The sequence below is a fragment of the Rhineura floridana genome, chromosome 6, assembly GCF_030035675.1.
Source record: "Rhineura floridana isolate rRhiFlo1 chromosome 6, rRhiFlo1.hap2, whole genome shotgun sequence".
NCBI classification, from domain to species: domain Eukaryota; kingdom Metazoa; phylum Chordata; class Lepidosauria; order Squamata; family Rhineuridae; genus Rhineura; species Rhineura floridana.
Window position 1 is genome coordinate 98,588,501 of NC_084485.1, and position 15,855 is coordinate 98,604,355.

At 40.5% G+C, this 15,855-nt stretch overlaps 1 protein-coding gene across 5 annotated transcripts in view; it reads right to left on the reverse strand.

Annotated features, from left to right (window-relative positions):
* LOC133387765 (FRAS1-related extracellular matrix protein 1-like) overlaps positions 1-15,855 on the reverse strand; it is a 197,706-nt gene that overhangs the window by 6,302 nt on the left and 175,549 nt on the right. For 4 of the 5 annotated variants that reach the window (XM_061633224.1, XM_061633227.1, XM_061633225.1 and 1 more), the window contains 4 exons: positions 14,865-15,014; positions 9,079-9,380; positions 7,683-7,862; positions 4,885-4,988 (listed from right to left, as the gene is read on the reverse strand). In XM_061633224.1, coding sequence (XP_061489208.1) covers positions 4,885-4,988; positions 7,683-7,862; positions 9,079-9,380; positions 14,865-15,014 — 736 coding nt within the window. Of the gene's footprint in view, positions 1-4,884; positions 4,989-5,396; positions 5,547-7,682; positions 7,863-9,078; positions 9,381-14,864; positions 15,015-15,855 lie in introns of those variants that run through there. The other variant, XR_009763554.1, reaches the window with a different exon arrangement.

The following is a 15,855-nucleotide window of genomic DNA, read 5'->3' on the forward strand; positions in this document are numbered from 1 at the left end:
GGAATGAGGCACTGTGCAGTTGTAGTTGTTTTTCTTTGTTGTTTCTCTAAGACCCACATCTTCTCTCTTTCCTGTTTGAATCTAATAAAAATGGTTAAAGCTGCACGGATATTTTTCTTTATGAGAAACATTTGAACAAAAACAAACAAAAAATGTTCTCCTGTTCTTGTGAGGTACTGTAAACAGTACAACATTCTAACTACGGAAATATATAGTTTCAGGCCTTCATTTGCTTCCAGTTCTTTCCGGGCAACATATTTGCCAACATATTTTGTTTCAGTTTAGTGGAACTATTTTCATAACTATCCTCGAAGGCTTTCAATGCAAGGTCAAACCAGCTTCATTCTGGAGTGGGGGAGTTTTATTAACAAGTGCGACTAAACCATCCTCTTTTGCTGTCCACTTCTGTTTCCAATTTGTCAGCAAGCATGAAAACTACAGACCATAAATGCTCATGGGGTTTTTAACCAGTTACACTGAATATTAGGATGCCTATTATAAGGCAAAAAGCTCAGCATCTTCAAGAAAGTGGATTAAAACAAGGTCAGTTAAAAAGTGGTTTGCCTTTAGCAAAAAGGTGGGGAAAAATCTCATCACATATGGGAAAATGAAGTTACTTTGTTTTATGAAAGTGGTCTGCTGGGTAACCATCTGTGGTATGTTTCTTTGTACATATCTAGACAACATTTTCTTAAGATCCCTGTTCAGCTTTGCATAGAAATGGCACAGGCCTACTTAACTGTTTATATCCTACCCTATACCTATGTATCTGCTGAATAAGAGCAAGAATTCAGTCATCTAATGAAGTGGACCCTAGTCAATCAAAGCTTGTACCACAATAATGTTTAAAGCAGGGACAGCCAACATGGTGCCTCCAGATGTTCTTGGACTCCGACTTCCATCAGCCCCAGCCAGCATGGCCAATTGTCATGAATAATGGGAGCTGCAGTCCAACATCATCTGGAGAGCACCACGTTGGCTACTTTGGGGCTAAGATGTCACAAGGCTCTTGGCTGCAATAGAGACGCCCTTTGGAATCTGTTCAGTTTTACAGTGCACAATCAGGACCAAAAGGTACGACTTGTTCTGCCCCTCTGCTACCACAAGAAGTCCACAAAAGTCCTACATAGCAGCTAACAGTGTGTAAGGTCAGCATAATACAGTGTCTAGAATGTTGCATTCAGATGTGGTAAACTCAGGTTCAAATTCCCAGACAGTGGGAAGGTGGATTTAACCTTTCATCCTGCATCACAGTCCTAATCCAAATAGCTCACCTGGAACAGCTGGTTAGACATGAAGGCAGAAATATGTAGGTTTAAATGTGTAAGTCCATACGTTTTTCATCCATGGTTAAAAACAGCTTTGGGAGAAGTGATCTGGATCAGTCCTCCACACCTACGCAATAGCCCATTATTAACTTTTTATCAGCAGCTGAAAACACACGCCTTTACCCCAGCCCTTTGTGGCTGGATGAAGTTGTTGGTCTGTTCAGGCACACTGAATTTCTTTCTTTCGTATTCTGCTGTTATCATTGAGTTGGTTGGGTTTTAATATACAATGCTTTATTCTATTGTGTATCTCGAGGGACCGTACGCTGAAGAGTGGATTATAGATTTGATAGATACAGTATAAACAAATCCAAATCAGCAGCCACATGTGTTCTTGCAAAAGATATATTTTTGCATAAAAATTTTAAATTTAAAAATATTAACTCAAATTATGTTTTTCAAAGAAGTGTCACAGATTGGAAACAGTTCTAAAATCTGTGGACCCTGGGATGCGAGTGATTTTTAGCTGAATCAAGTCCAGGACATTGGTATATGCAAAATCAGAACTAAAGAAACCCATTCAAATAGGCAGAGAGTGTAAGAGACAATCAGTGAAGCAAGAGTGGTGGGCCAGTGTTTGTCTACTTCTTTTCAAGAACGCTGCTGGGAGGCAGGAGCCAAGAAGGGCAATGCTGGAAAAGGAGCTGAAGCTGTTAATAACAGTGCAGTATACTTTCTGTATTGAGGAATAAGTGCCAGAAGAAGATTTGAACATATCAAGGAATAGATTAATGCTGTTTTGTAAATCGGGCAACACATTCTGAACCCAGAGACACAGCCTGATCAGTTTAAGAACTCAGAAGCTGTGAGGAGATATGCAGCACTGACAGGGCCGGCTCCAGGAATGCCGGGGCCCTTGGGCATCAGCTTGCTCTGGGCCCCAGCGTGTGTGCGTGCGCACACACACACACACGCATGCACGCACGCAGCCCCCCACGCCCCCCACCTGCCTGGCTGCTGTCTTTTACCATTGCCCTTAACGAAGATGCCGGCCGTGGTTTCCCTAAGGGGATGACACCTCCGCCGCAATCTTTGTTGATGGCACACGTGCGTGCTATGCACGTGCATGTCTGCCATCAACTAAGATGGCGACAGGGGCTTCAGTACCTTAGGGAAACCGTGGCCGCCATCTTCATTAAGGGCAATGGTAAAAGACAGCAGACAGGTAGGTGGGGGGTGTGGGGGGGCTGCGGATCGTGGAAGGGGAACAGAGGGGTGGCTGAGGGGTCCCCTGTAGCTCCAGGGGCCATCAGGCCAGTGCTCCACCTGGCCGCCCTTTAGAACCAGCCCGGAGCACTGATACCCCACAAATATACTGCTGCTGCCATCACTTTACCAACCTTGCTATTTGCTTAGGGATGTTAGCTGCATGATACAGCAAGCATAGGAAAGGAGTGGGCAAAGGGGCTGTTGGCACAGGAGGACAGGAAGTACTGCAACATGTCTATATCATAAGTTTTAGGGCCTCTCCAGACTAGTGGGTGGTATTCAACTAAATAATTGTGCAAGCAACAAGGATCAGTGCAAGTACAATGGGACTTCTCCCTGCCTGCACCCATGCCTTCCCCAAATCTGCTCTTGAGGGTTGTGGAAATTCCCAGAACAGATTTACAGGGTGCATGCAGGGAGGGAGGGGAAGAACATTCTATTGTGCAAAGAGAAATCCTTGTATTGATGGAACCAGTCACTGAGCGCTAGGATAAATATAACCCAGAGGGGTGGGGTGGGGGTTGCGGGCGTATTCTGCAACATGTCATAGATGCCATAATAGTGCATTAGTGAAAGATTTATACTGGATGGTTCACACATCATTCCAATTTATTAGTTGTTCTGCGATGCTTCCCCAATGTTATTGCATTATTGCTCTTGCACTACAGCACAACAAAAGCAGAAACCCCCCCCAAAAAACCCCCAAAATATTTGTGGTGTGAAAAGTTATAGGATTTCAGCGGGAAGCCAGGGGGTATATATTGAATGAAAAAGAAGCCCTATGTCCATCCTAAAACATTTGCAGCCACAAATAGTATTGAATGCGGGATCACATGTAAGTACTCCAATACCACCATGAGCACAAATTATCATGAATGCACAATAAAAGGACATCTGGAATGGCCCTTACAGTGAGAGGTAGGGTCACTCTATGGGTCATGTCGAACCCAGATTTAAAGCAAACTATGCTACTTTTACAGGGAGATACACCAACACCAAGTTTTCGAATCAGATGTCTAGGTTTCCTGCAGGAAGGAACACAGAAAGCTGCCTTAAAGCGTGTCAGACTAGTTTCTCAAACAGCCCAATATTGTCTCCTCTAACTAGCAGCAGCTCTCCAGGGTCTCAGGAAGAGGTCTAGTTCATTACCTGCTACCTGATGATTTCAACTGGAGATGTTAGGGATTGAAGCCAAGGCTTCCTGCTTGCAAAGCATGTGCTCCACCAGTGACTTATGTTCAGTAGTGAAAAAGACTACTTCTTTTGATGGACATGTTGAGCAGTTGTTAGTGGGCCTGTTGTATTTGATTGATTCCTTTGGAAATCCCAATGTTCAGGCCCATGTTAATTATTTTTCCTGTACTAGAAATCAGCATACATACTCTAAAACCAAATTCCATATTGTTATTATTATTGTTATTATTATTGTTATTATTATTAACAACAACAATAACAACAACAACAACAATAATAATATGGAATTTGGTTTTAGAGTATGTATGCTGATTTCTAGTACAGGAAAAATAATTAATATGGGCCTGAACATTGGGATTCCCAAAGGAATCAATCAAATACAACAGGCCCACTAACAACCGCTCAACATGTCCATCATTGTTGTTATTGTTATTGTTGTTGTTGTTATTAATAATAATAACAATAACAATAATAATAATAATTTCCATTTATGGACCGCTTACTATCTAAAAGTTCTCAAAGGGTTTTCAATAAAATACACAAGGTACAATAAAAAAAAACATCTGCCCAGAGCAGGGATGCCTATCTGGCCCTTAAAAGGTTTTGTGCCCCCCCCAAGGCCCCCAATTCATCATTACCATTATCATTTTATTTATTTTTTTAGTATTTGCATGGGTCCCTCACTATGATGCCATGAGGCCAAAAGATTTTTTGTGCCCCCACAAGCTCATTTTTCCCCATTCTAAATGTTCTTTAAAAAGTATTATTTTTTAAAAAAAACAGTTACTGACTACTTGCATACTCTGATGCAGGAGGTTTTTCTGTCCCTCTCCAATTGGTCCATATCTGATTCTGTGATGCCAAAGGTTTTGAAATGCCTGAAAACCCCCTAATTCTGTCCTTCTAAAAACTAAGGGGAGATTCCAGCTTTTGCACTTTGGCCATGGTCACTTTGACATGCACCCCCAATAGATTGACCATGGGTCAATGCAGCCTTCAGTCCAAAAAAAGAATAGCCACCCCTGCCCTAGAACATACTGTTTGTGCTCATTTTCACTCATCGGGGGCAATTCTGTCCTAGTGGATGACCAAACCTCAACCTTATGAAAAAACCAGGACAATCCAGAAGTATTTCTATCCAAGATTCTCATACCATTTCCTGCAGGCCTTTTCAGCACTGTCCCAAGATGCATTTCTAATGGAACTCAAACCATAGCAGTGCTTGTCTCTGAGTGTCCAGTTGGAAGGGCACTTTCTCTGTGAAGGGACAAACAAACCAAAAAAAGCAATAAGATTACACACCTCTGATGAACCCCATGTCTGAGCTCTTTCACATAAAAAAAACCATTGTTCTTCTCAGGTGTATTATAAATGGCACCTATAGCTTCTCACATTATGCTTCCCATGTTATGCTTCTTAAGACATAGGCATGGAAGCAGTTTACAGACATGTGAATAGCTAACATACAAATTGGCTGGCATGTCTGTTTAACTGTAAAATAAAGACTCAACATTTAAATGTGCATATGCATAAGAAAAGAGACACAGCACATCTAAATGCTGAATCTTTTTTTTCTATTAATTTCCCTGAAGGTGGACCAGGAGAGTCTGAAATGCACTGGAAAAATAAATATTGCTTTTGTCCATCTCATTGTTTTTTGCTTACTTCCAGTTCCCATTTTTGTTGCATTGTGTCTGTATTGCACTCCTGATAGCCCGATAGCCAAACACTGGATTTAGTAGATGAACCATCCAATGGAACATGACACTTTACCATGCCTCACACATCTTAGCCACTTCTAGGCTTCAGACGTGACTAAGGAAAAATAATGCCAAAAGTAGTGATTAAAATACTATTTTTCACAGAGCCGAAAAAAACACACCCTTTTCATTCACAGCCATGAAAATGAACAGCATGTTCATGCACGTTTACAATCTAACTGGCTTTAAAGGGGCTTACTTCCAAGTAAAGGTGCAAAACAGGGCAGCTTAAGGACCAAACTAGATAAGACAAGGCAGACTCCAAATGTTTTTATTTTTTTAAAATGCAGATGTGGGGGCAGGAACTTTGATTGGGGCATCATCATCTCTTGATCATAATTCCCCCTCCCCCATGGCTTTTCCTATGGGCCCCTGTATTTTCTCCGGAAGGGAGAAAAGCAAGCAAGGGGTGATATTGCTTGGATAAATGGTTAACAGGAAAATGATAAGGCATTTCCTGCCTTACCACTGCCTTGATCGTATCAGCAGCCCTCATAGCTATATTTTAGTTAAAAACACTAAGCCTGAGATTGGTCACTGGTCTCCCGTGTATTTCTAGTTTGGTCTGTAGCTGCAGCATCCTTTGTGCACTAAATGGGAGCAGGCCCAATGAACTCAGCCAGACTTGCTTCCAAGTGAACATGTGTAGGATCAGGTTGCACAACAGATGTTATTATTTGGGCTTAGCGACTGCCGAAATCTCACAGAATAAGTAGCCTGACTGAGCAGGAATGCAGACGTAGTAATGTGTTATTTCTTAGCTATCAACTGCAGTTGCTCATAGGCATTTGGTGATAAAGATATGGGAACTTTTGACTCTTATTTGATTCAGTGCTTCTCTCTTCCTCATAAGATTTTGATTTAATAGAACCACTTATAAGTAGGAATGAGTGAACTGGAGGGTTAAGATTCTTTTAAAACCTTGAATAAGCTTTTTAAGTTGTGAAATGGTGTGGATGAAAGTTGGACTCAGTTCTGATAGCTGATTAAAATTTTATAGCCAGGATACAGGACTAGAAATCCTAATTAATATCCCACTTTTGCTATAATAATCAAGCCACATTTTGATTTGGTTGGTAGGGAGCCAGGTATGCAACTGTTCCATAACAACACTTGAGAAGACAAGTTTTCATTGTGTGAAAGAAGCCTGCCCAGAAGCTATTTTCCCAGCAAAGGGGGAAAATGTTGCTTGAAAACCTATAGCAGGGATAGCCAATGTGGTGCCCTCCAGAAGTTGCTGGACTACAGCTCTCATCACCCCCAACCACACTGGCCTATGATTAAAGATGATGGGAGTTGGAGTCCAATAGCATCTGGAGGGCTACCTCTGCTGACCTACAGCAGCCTTTCCCAACCAGTGTGCCTCCAGATGTTGTTGGACCACAATTCCCATCTTTCCTGACCATTGGCAATGCTGGCTGAGGCTGATGGGAGTTGTAGTCCAACAACATCTGGAGGCACACTGGTTTGGAAAGGCTGACCTAGAGACACCAGATCTGCAGATACCTCAGAAATCTCAAATCCATCCCTAGGATGACCTACAAAGATGAATAAAGATAGCTCTTTGTTGATTTGATTTTACACCAAGGACATGTCATATTATATTAATAGACATTTGTGATGTGTTCAACCATGGTTCTAACAGAAGAGGATCAGAGGGGGAAAAAACACCACAGTTCTGAAGCAGAACTTCAAAGTTACTAACAAACCTATACACTATCCAAATGAATGGTAATAAGGAATAGATTCAGTTTACAATAATACAAGCATCTGAAGCAGAAGTAAAGTTCCTAAATTCCTACTGCAAACTCTCAATTATTTCTATGAGTATTATCACACTTCAGGACAGGAGGAACAGGCATGAAATCAGGTCTGAAAGCATTCAATCGATACTGCACCATGGTTAACAGAATGCCTTGATTGCAGATGAAAAAGTGAGTTCTGATTAATTGAGAATCCATCCTTTGTCTCTAGTACAGGCAATAAAACTAGCTGGGAGACTCTGAGGCACTACCAATAGATTGCCCTGAAAACATTCTGCTATGGATTTATGGCCTGTACATAATTTTAAACGTAGTTGTGTGGAATATCATGATTTATAATATGCACTGCACTCTTGAGGATATATATCTTTCCTTCCCTTGTCACCTAGGATTCCTCTTCCCCCCACTACCCGGAAAGCTAATTGTACCTGCTTTGTACTTCTTTGTAGTGGGACAGGTTCATTTTTCACACCCGAATCTCTCTGAGGAAGGTCATGTCGGCTTTGTAAGTGAAAAGGTAAAACAGACCTGGGCTCTGTAGCAGCTGTCCTGATGGCAGATGGCAAAACAAATTGTCCTCCAGCTCCTGTTGGTGTAATTCCTTGGTACTGAAAATGATTGAGAAAAATAAAGAGCAAGTACAGTGGTTCTCCTCATTTTTCCCAAGGGGAATTTTGCATACAGAGGAGGGCCAGGATCTCTTCTAAATCATTTTAGAGTGCAGGACACAGAGTAATGGGTTCAAGTTACAGGAAGCCAGATTTCGACTGAACATCAGAAAAAATTTCCTAACCGTTAGAGCTATACGACAATGGAACCAATTACCTAGAGAGGTAGTGGGCTCTCCGACACTGGAGGCATTCAAGAGGCAGCTGGACAGCCATCTGTCGGGAATGCTTTGATTTGGATTCTTGCATTGAGCAGGGGGTTGGACTTGATGGCCTTATAGGCCCCTTCTAACTCTACTATTCTATGATTCTTCTCCCCCCTCTGCCATGCTTTCCTTGTGCAAAAAAAGCATTATTTATGAATCTTCTAAACTGCCCACTCTGATCTCATTGCTTTGGGATCTCTTGGATAAATGTGGTGCATCCACGTGGCCTAGAAATATTTTCTTGGGATGGCCTAAAATGACATTAAGAGCACTGGTAAATTTTTAATCATAAAATATAATTACTAATCATATATATTGAAGAAAACAGCTCCACTTTGGCAGGTACGTGCACTGAATGACATCTAGTACATTATTTTCATTCCTCTTTCATTGGTAGACTTTCCATTTCCCCCATTACAACTTTTCTAAGTAGTTAATTCCCCCAGAAAGGCAATGATATTCATAATTTTATGGTAGCTTGTTTTGCAACATCAGCAGGAAAACGGAGTGTTATTAACGGATATCTTTTCATTCTTTGCCCTCATGTAATAGAGAAGGCCATTTAATAACTGAAAGATCATTATCCTGGCCATTTTGCTTCTGAAAAAGAAAAATGTGGTGAAAATGTATTTGGCTCCATTGTTAGTTGGCATAAATTAGAAGAGGCCCACTGAAGTCAATGGGGCTATATCATTTCACATCTAACAAGAACCTAAAATCATGTTTCCCAGATTTTTACATTTATTAAGATAGACTAAGGCTGTAATCCTATACACATTTACAAGTCAGTAAGTCCCATTGAACTCAGTGAGGTTTACTTTTGAGTAGACAGGTAAAAGATTGCACTGTAAAGGACTCATGGGCAACAGCAATTAAAATTCAAGACTGCAGACACCTTGCTTTCAGATTACATAAATCATTGCACGCATTTAGATATCATGTGTATATACCATTGCTGGGGTGTGTTCAGCTTCTTGATCCTTGGAATCAGCAAGAACTTGGGAATCCATGTGTATATGATCAAGCAGGTCTTCTGTCTGCGGAACATCTCCTCTGGCTGAAGAGCCATGAGGAGGAGGAAGAGGAGGAGGGTGATTCCTAGTGTTTAGATGCTGTTCTTTGTTAAGGACATTTCCTCTTCTGCTTACTATATGTGAATGACCAGCAGATAAACTTTCTGATATGTAGTCAGTCCTTTCCAGCACTCCTTGAGTGTCACTAACTTGGAAGGTTGTAGAAGAATCACAGCCACCTAATTATTAATTAGGAAGAAGGAGATAAACATAGTTTTGAGGAACAAGTGGACAAATTTAATGTCGGCAGGTTTTTTAATTACAGGAGAGCTGAACCATGAGGAACATGGAGACCTTTGAAGGCTCTGCAAGCCATTCTGCTTCCAAACCCCTTTGGATAAGACATTTAAAGAATGGAAAAGCCGCAACAGCACCTCATGAGAGGCTTGCTACATGGTGGTCTTTCAATCTTTGCAATTCAAGGTCAAATCTAAAATAAACCTCAAATGAGATTAATTTTGCAATCTCAGCTTAATCTTCACAGAACTCATTTTTGAAAGGGCCCAAAGCCAGATGCTGCGGACAAAAGCCCAAAACAACAGTGTTGCTTTTTGTGCCAGGACAGTGTCTTGCTCTCAAATTCACTACTGCAATGTTAGCTCAGGTTATAATTTTCACTTTAAGGAAACATCTAGGGCAGAGTGAGACAATTGCTGAAGATTAGGACTGAAAGGGTCGTAAAGCAAACCTATACCATCAAAGGTTTATTTTTATTTTTTAAAAATCTAGCAACATGAAATAAATGCATAATATATAAAAGCTGGAAAACAATTGAAGAAACTGGGCTGGTGTGTGTGCAAGAAAGGAACAGGGAAAAGAATCTGTTGGCCACAAGGTGTCACTCTTGACCCAAATTTAGGTCAGTCCATGTCATTGTCTATGGCATCTGGAAATTTGGCATCAAAATTACCAGGCATTCTGGATCTCCTACAGTAAAATAGTGGGTAGTTCATCGCAGCATGAGAAGCTGTGCATTCAAACACCGAACATAGTGTCTGCTACTTGTTAGGCTGCATGACAAACTCTTAAGGCATTAAAATTCAGCTAAAGATAATGGTGACCATATAAAAAGGACAGACATTTAAAAGGAACATGTTGTTCCAGAACATAATTTGACCTCAGGCATCTTGAGAGTTTGAGCTCTGGGACTGTGTTGCTCTTTCTTCTTGACTCAATCTTAAGTGATCTCTATTAACAGAAATACCTGGATCAGCAGCCTTTAAGAAACTTCAGTTGAAAACTAACATATGGGAACACAAGGAGTAGGAGAGAGAAAAGGAAGGGAAGGGACTTTAAGTATGGCACTCAGGTGGTTTAAACCTGAAGGAGAATAACTGTTACTCATCAGAGCTTGGAAAAGTTGCTTTTTTGAACTACAACTCCCATCAGTCCAATCCAGTGGCCAAGCTGGCTGGGGCTGATGGGAATTGTAGTTAAAAAAAAGTAACTTTTCCAAGCTCTGCTCAGGCTGTAATTGAAGGTGTAGAGTGGCTCTAGCAGGAAGATCTGAAAAAACAGAATGGAAAAATGTCAAGGACTCTTTAGGTAAAAGTTAATTCAGCAGAAGAGCAGCTGCATAAAAAAGGAGGAACACTAAACTGAGCTGAAGATTCCAAAATTCTTTCACAGCTGCATAAAAGAGATGGGCTGAGATGGGAACATGCAAACTTTGGAAGAAAAGTAAATTTTTCATTACACAGTTTATTTATTTATTTTATCTATTCATTTGGGTTATATACCACTTTTGCTTTGGTTCTCTATACCACTTTTAGGCAATCTTCTCTGAAGATTAAGCTGAGATTGCAAAATTAATCTCATTTGAGGTTTATTTTAGAGAGGACCTTGCTACATGGTGGTCTTTGAATCTTTGCAATTCAAGGTCAAATCTAAAATAAGAACCAAAGCAAAACAAGTTTTAAAAAATACCACACAAATCAAAATCCACATTCTCTAAAGAATGATAGCTTGTTTTAAGAACTGAAGCAATTTAACAATAAGACCCTCTGAAAAACTTAGTGAATAAGGCAGGGTGAGGGCACAACAAAAGCCTCATCTTGAAGAGCCCCAAAAAGTCTGATAACTTAAAATTTTCCCTGTCTGAGGGTAGATTTTTCATGATCACTATCACCCTACCTATAACTACTTATGTGATCCTGAAAAAAACAACCTGCATCATCCTTGAAGAATTAAATATTAGAACTTTGTATTATGGGCTAGAGTTAGACTCCTCCCTTGGACTTTCCTTTGTTCTGCTTTTCAGTTTCAGTAGTGTTCTCTACCCAGCCATCAATAAAGAAGCATGTTTGTTGGCCTTCAGTAAAAAGTTTGTTTATTTTTCACTTATTATAATGAGTAGAACAGGATTAGGTGCTTATTCCTAAAAGGTGAAATACAGAGATAACTTAAAGTGATCTGAAAAAATGGTTACCATATGTTCCCTTTACTCTTTTAAAGTGCTCACTGTATTCACAATCATAGTAGCTATTCCCCCCCTTTTTCTTGAGTACTTAATGGCAAAGTATGAAAACAGCCTTAGACGAATAGAAATATTGTTGTATACACTACAGTTAGCTATCTGGCTGGCTGACCACTTAGGCTGTAACTCAAGCCTAATTTCTGATTTTTCCAATATGTGCAGCTCATTGTGATGTCTTTTCGGGTTTCTGGGCAGAAAAATCAACTCTACAACCAGTTAAAAAAATTCCAAACTCTTTCCTCAATTAGTTTCCAATTGCTTAGTTAGTCCTTTATACAGCAGCCACTTAAAAAGTTTTCCCTTAATTGTCCATCAGGAAGGACAATCTAAAGGTTTGGAACAAGACTTAGACACAGGAGCGCTCAAGGAGGAGTTAACAAATACACCCTAAATTTTTTGTTTGCTCTCTGTTCTTCCCAAAACTTGTAGCATGGACAAGTGTTTTGTTCATGTGGAATTCTAAACTGAGATAACTAATGCAGCATCAAAACCAGGCTCAGGAGTTCACTGTCATTACCAAAGAAGTTCAGTTCATGAAGAATCACAACACAGGGACAGACCACAGGTGAAAGAGGACTGCAACTATGGCAAACTCAACCTTTTGAGTCTGGTATTCCTGGGGATCTCTCAAAAAAGGGTGAGACAATTCAACAGATTAAACTTCATTCATGTAAGTTAACACGCTCCCTGGATGGACAAAGAGTGACAGGGAAGGTCACTTCCTTTCCCTTCCCCTGGCCTGTCCCTCACTTCTCCACTACCAGTTTTTGGGGGGAATTGGCTGGTGCTAAGCGCCTCTCCCCCTCAAATGCCTCCCCTAGGAACGTGGCTGGTTCACCTAACAAGGCTGGCTGGCTACAGGGCTGCTTCACATGTCTACTCAGAAGTAAGTCCCTGTGAGTTCAGTGCAGTTTACTCTCAGGTAAGTGGGTATAGGATTGCAGCCTAAGTGGGTTGTGTCTTATTTTTAAAAAGAGCAATATAGTGCCTTTATCACAATTATGACAGATCAGTTCCTGTTGCCAATTTTATTTTAAGAAGATTTAAAAACAAAGTTACTCCTGCTTACTTAGCACCTTTCAATTCTATTTTTCCTTCTCTGACATTTTTTCATAAAAAATAAAAGAAATGCTGAACAGATAAGCCATTTTAAATTAATAAGATCTGTTTGAAAATTTATTTTAAAATATTTCATAAGATTTACTTCCAGCTTTCAAAACTAATAAGCAAAAGTTCTCATTTCCATCTTTCCAATACAAACAATGGATGGGCAAGCTTTCTTTCAGCCAACATCATTCAGGAACTGGTGGACTATAGCTTTTACAATAGGACACACAGGATTCCTAAACATTCCCATATCAAAAATAATCCTATTAAAGTAAGATATTGTATACAGGAGTCAAATTCTAAAGACTGATATTTATGTTGTGGCCAGTAGCAGCACAATGGTATAATAAAAAGAAAAATCCCACACTCGTCCCTTTCAAAGGATTCTAAAAATTGTTATTATGATGACAATTATTCACTGTTCATCTTCTGATGCATAAGGTGTTTTAAGAAGAGGAACATAGGAATCTGCCTTATACCTTGACTATCTGACTGGCAGGGGCTCTTCAAGGTTTCAGGTAAAGATCTTTCACCGGATACCTGGTGCTTTTTAGCTGGAGATGCCAAAGATTAAACCTGTGGCCTTCTATTTCCTAGGAATGTGCTCTGTCACTGAGCTATGATCCTGGTCTCTCTCTGCTTCCACCTCTTGTCTATGGCTGTCTTCAGATGTTCAGCCTAAACATAGAAGGGCTTACCAAGGCATTACTAGTGGGGACATAAAGAGATTTCTGGCCTATCTACCGTTTCATTCACGCAAAAGAGCACAAAGTGTGTAAGGGGCCAGGGATGATCATATTCTCCCCGCCCAGCATTCTTACATGTGCTGTCCCCATCACTTCCACTCCCAATCTTTACTTACTGCAAAGATCTAAAGGGGGCTCAGAAGTGTGTTTAGCTGAACACACTTAAAAGCCTCCCCATGAATAGGGATCCTGTATTATCAGAGCTAGAGAGGAGCTGTTGTGCTTCATATGCATGGGGATACTAGGGACAGGGATAGGGCATGTAAGTTGCTCCCCTACACACTTTTTGCTCTTGTGTGTCAGACTGAATGCCTGAAGAAGGCTGTTGTGAGCTATAGTTAGCAGTTTGCCCTATATTGGTCAATATGCTGCCCTGGGCTCATTCGGGGGGAAGGGTGGGATGATGAGGATAATAATTTTAAAAAATTCTTCAGAGGGGCTGATAATATCTTGAGATTGTAACAATCACACTATGAGAAGAATTGTAACGCACATACAAACTCAGTTATCCTACCTTTCCATCTGGTTGTGAAGGCACAGTAACATTACCTCAATATGTGGTCAGATGCTTACAGACATTCAGCTCCCATAAGTGGATACTATCACACTATGTTTACAAGTGATCGCAATATGATAAAGTTGACTCTGTTCTGATAAAGATAGTTTTCTTTCAGCCCAATTCTAAACCTGCCTTTTCAGAATTGAGTCCCACTAGAACCTTAATGATTTCAACCTGACTTACTTTTTAGTATCACCAGAATCATGACTTTTGTCCATAAAATCTAGAATTCTAGTAGACATGAACTGTGAGGCATGCATGGTGAACAAATCACAAGGGGTGGAGAACCTCAGGCCCAGGGGCCACATGCGACCATTTAGGCCTATCTGGCCCTGAGAATTCTCACCAGGCCACACACCTCACTGGCTCTGCTTTGCACCCTGAGAACATTTGCTTGACTGGAGTGTGTCCTTAAACTCTGATAATGCCTCTTGCTTGTCTGGACTTAGGTTAGAGAGGGACATGTACTAGTCGACTTAATAAAAGGTAACATCTGTATTCAGTGCTCCACCCACTTTTGCATCTGGCCCCACCCACCATTGGCATGTAGTACTCAGAAGGTTGCTCAACAGGGAATGTGACGCTTGGGTTAAAAAAGATTCTCCACCCCACCTTATAATGATAATCCTCTTGCCTATCCGGAAAGATATTTATCAGCCAACTAAAATGAGAAGAGATTATCATCACATGGAAACAGCCCTTAGACATTTCTTTGACCAAAAAGGCAACATCTTGGTCAGTTCTTTCTGAAGGTATATTTAATTACTTGTCTTACCAGCCCTTGGATCTAGAATTTCAACAGTCAATTCCCTCTTGTGTCCCAGGACAGCATTTTTGGGCGTATTCAGTATTACTTTAAATACTTCATTGTTTTCTTCAAGGCCATCATCTTGAAGCAGGATATTCCAGATCTTGACAGAAACGCCTGTCAAAAGCACAACATCTAAATGTATGAGTCTTACATCACATTTGAAAATAGCTTTGATACGGTTTTGCCATAGGAACATAAGAACAGTCAGATTTTGCAACAGTACTTCCAAAGACTACTATCAGCTGCAGAAAACTTCAGAGAGGATGTAAACACTTGTACTGTACATGTGCAATTGCTACCATTGGAAATTGCAGGGGGGCAGCTTTAAAGTCTCAAAGAATGCAACAAACCTAGGAAGATTCCACCAAAGACCTACCTTGAGTGCTTTCCTTTGCAGGTCTTCAGTAACACTACAAGGCCTAGTTCTTTGTTACATATTAACCCCTTATGCACACAAGACACCTGTTTCTGGCCACATATCCACTGCATTTCACCATTAAAAGCCAAAAGTCACAGCTTACTCTCTAGTGAAGCAATTATGGATTATTATCTCAAGGATTATCTCAAAACCCATGTCCCATAGGACTACAGTGCTAGCCTAGCAGTAATGTATTTATTTTTCTTACATCTCCTAAAATTAAGTTGAAGGTTTCCCAGACATATGATTTTCATATACTTTGGTATTTTGGGAGAAAGAGGTGTTGGAACATGTAATTACAAATGGGGAAGCCCAAGGGGAACATTTCATTCAGTTCTTATTGACAGTAACGTGGCAGAAAAAAAGAGCAAGAAGGCTCCCTAATATCAAGGGTGCCCAGTTTTTTTTACATAATTTCTCCCCATTGTTGTTCCTTTCCCTAATCTTAGAAAAACATCTCTACAACTGGAACTCCAGGCTGTCTGAACAGGAGCCCATCACATTCTGTGAAACATCATTCAAACCCAGCAGATGATT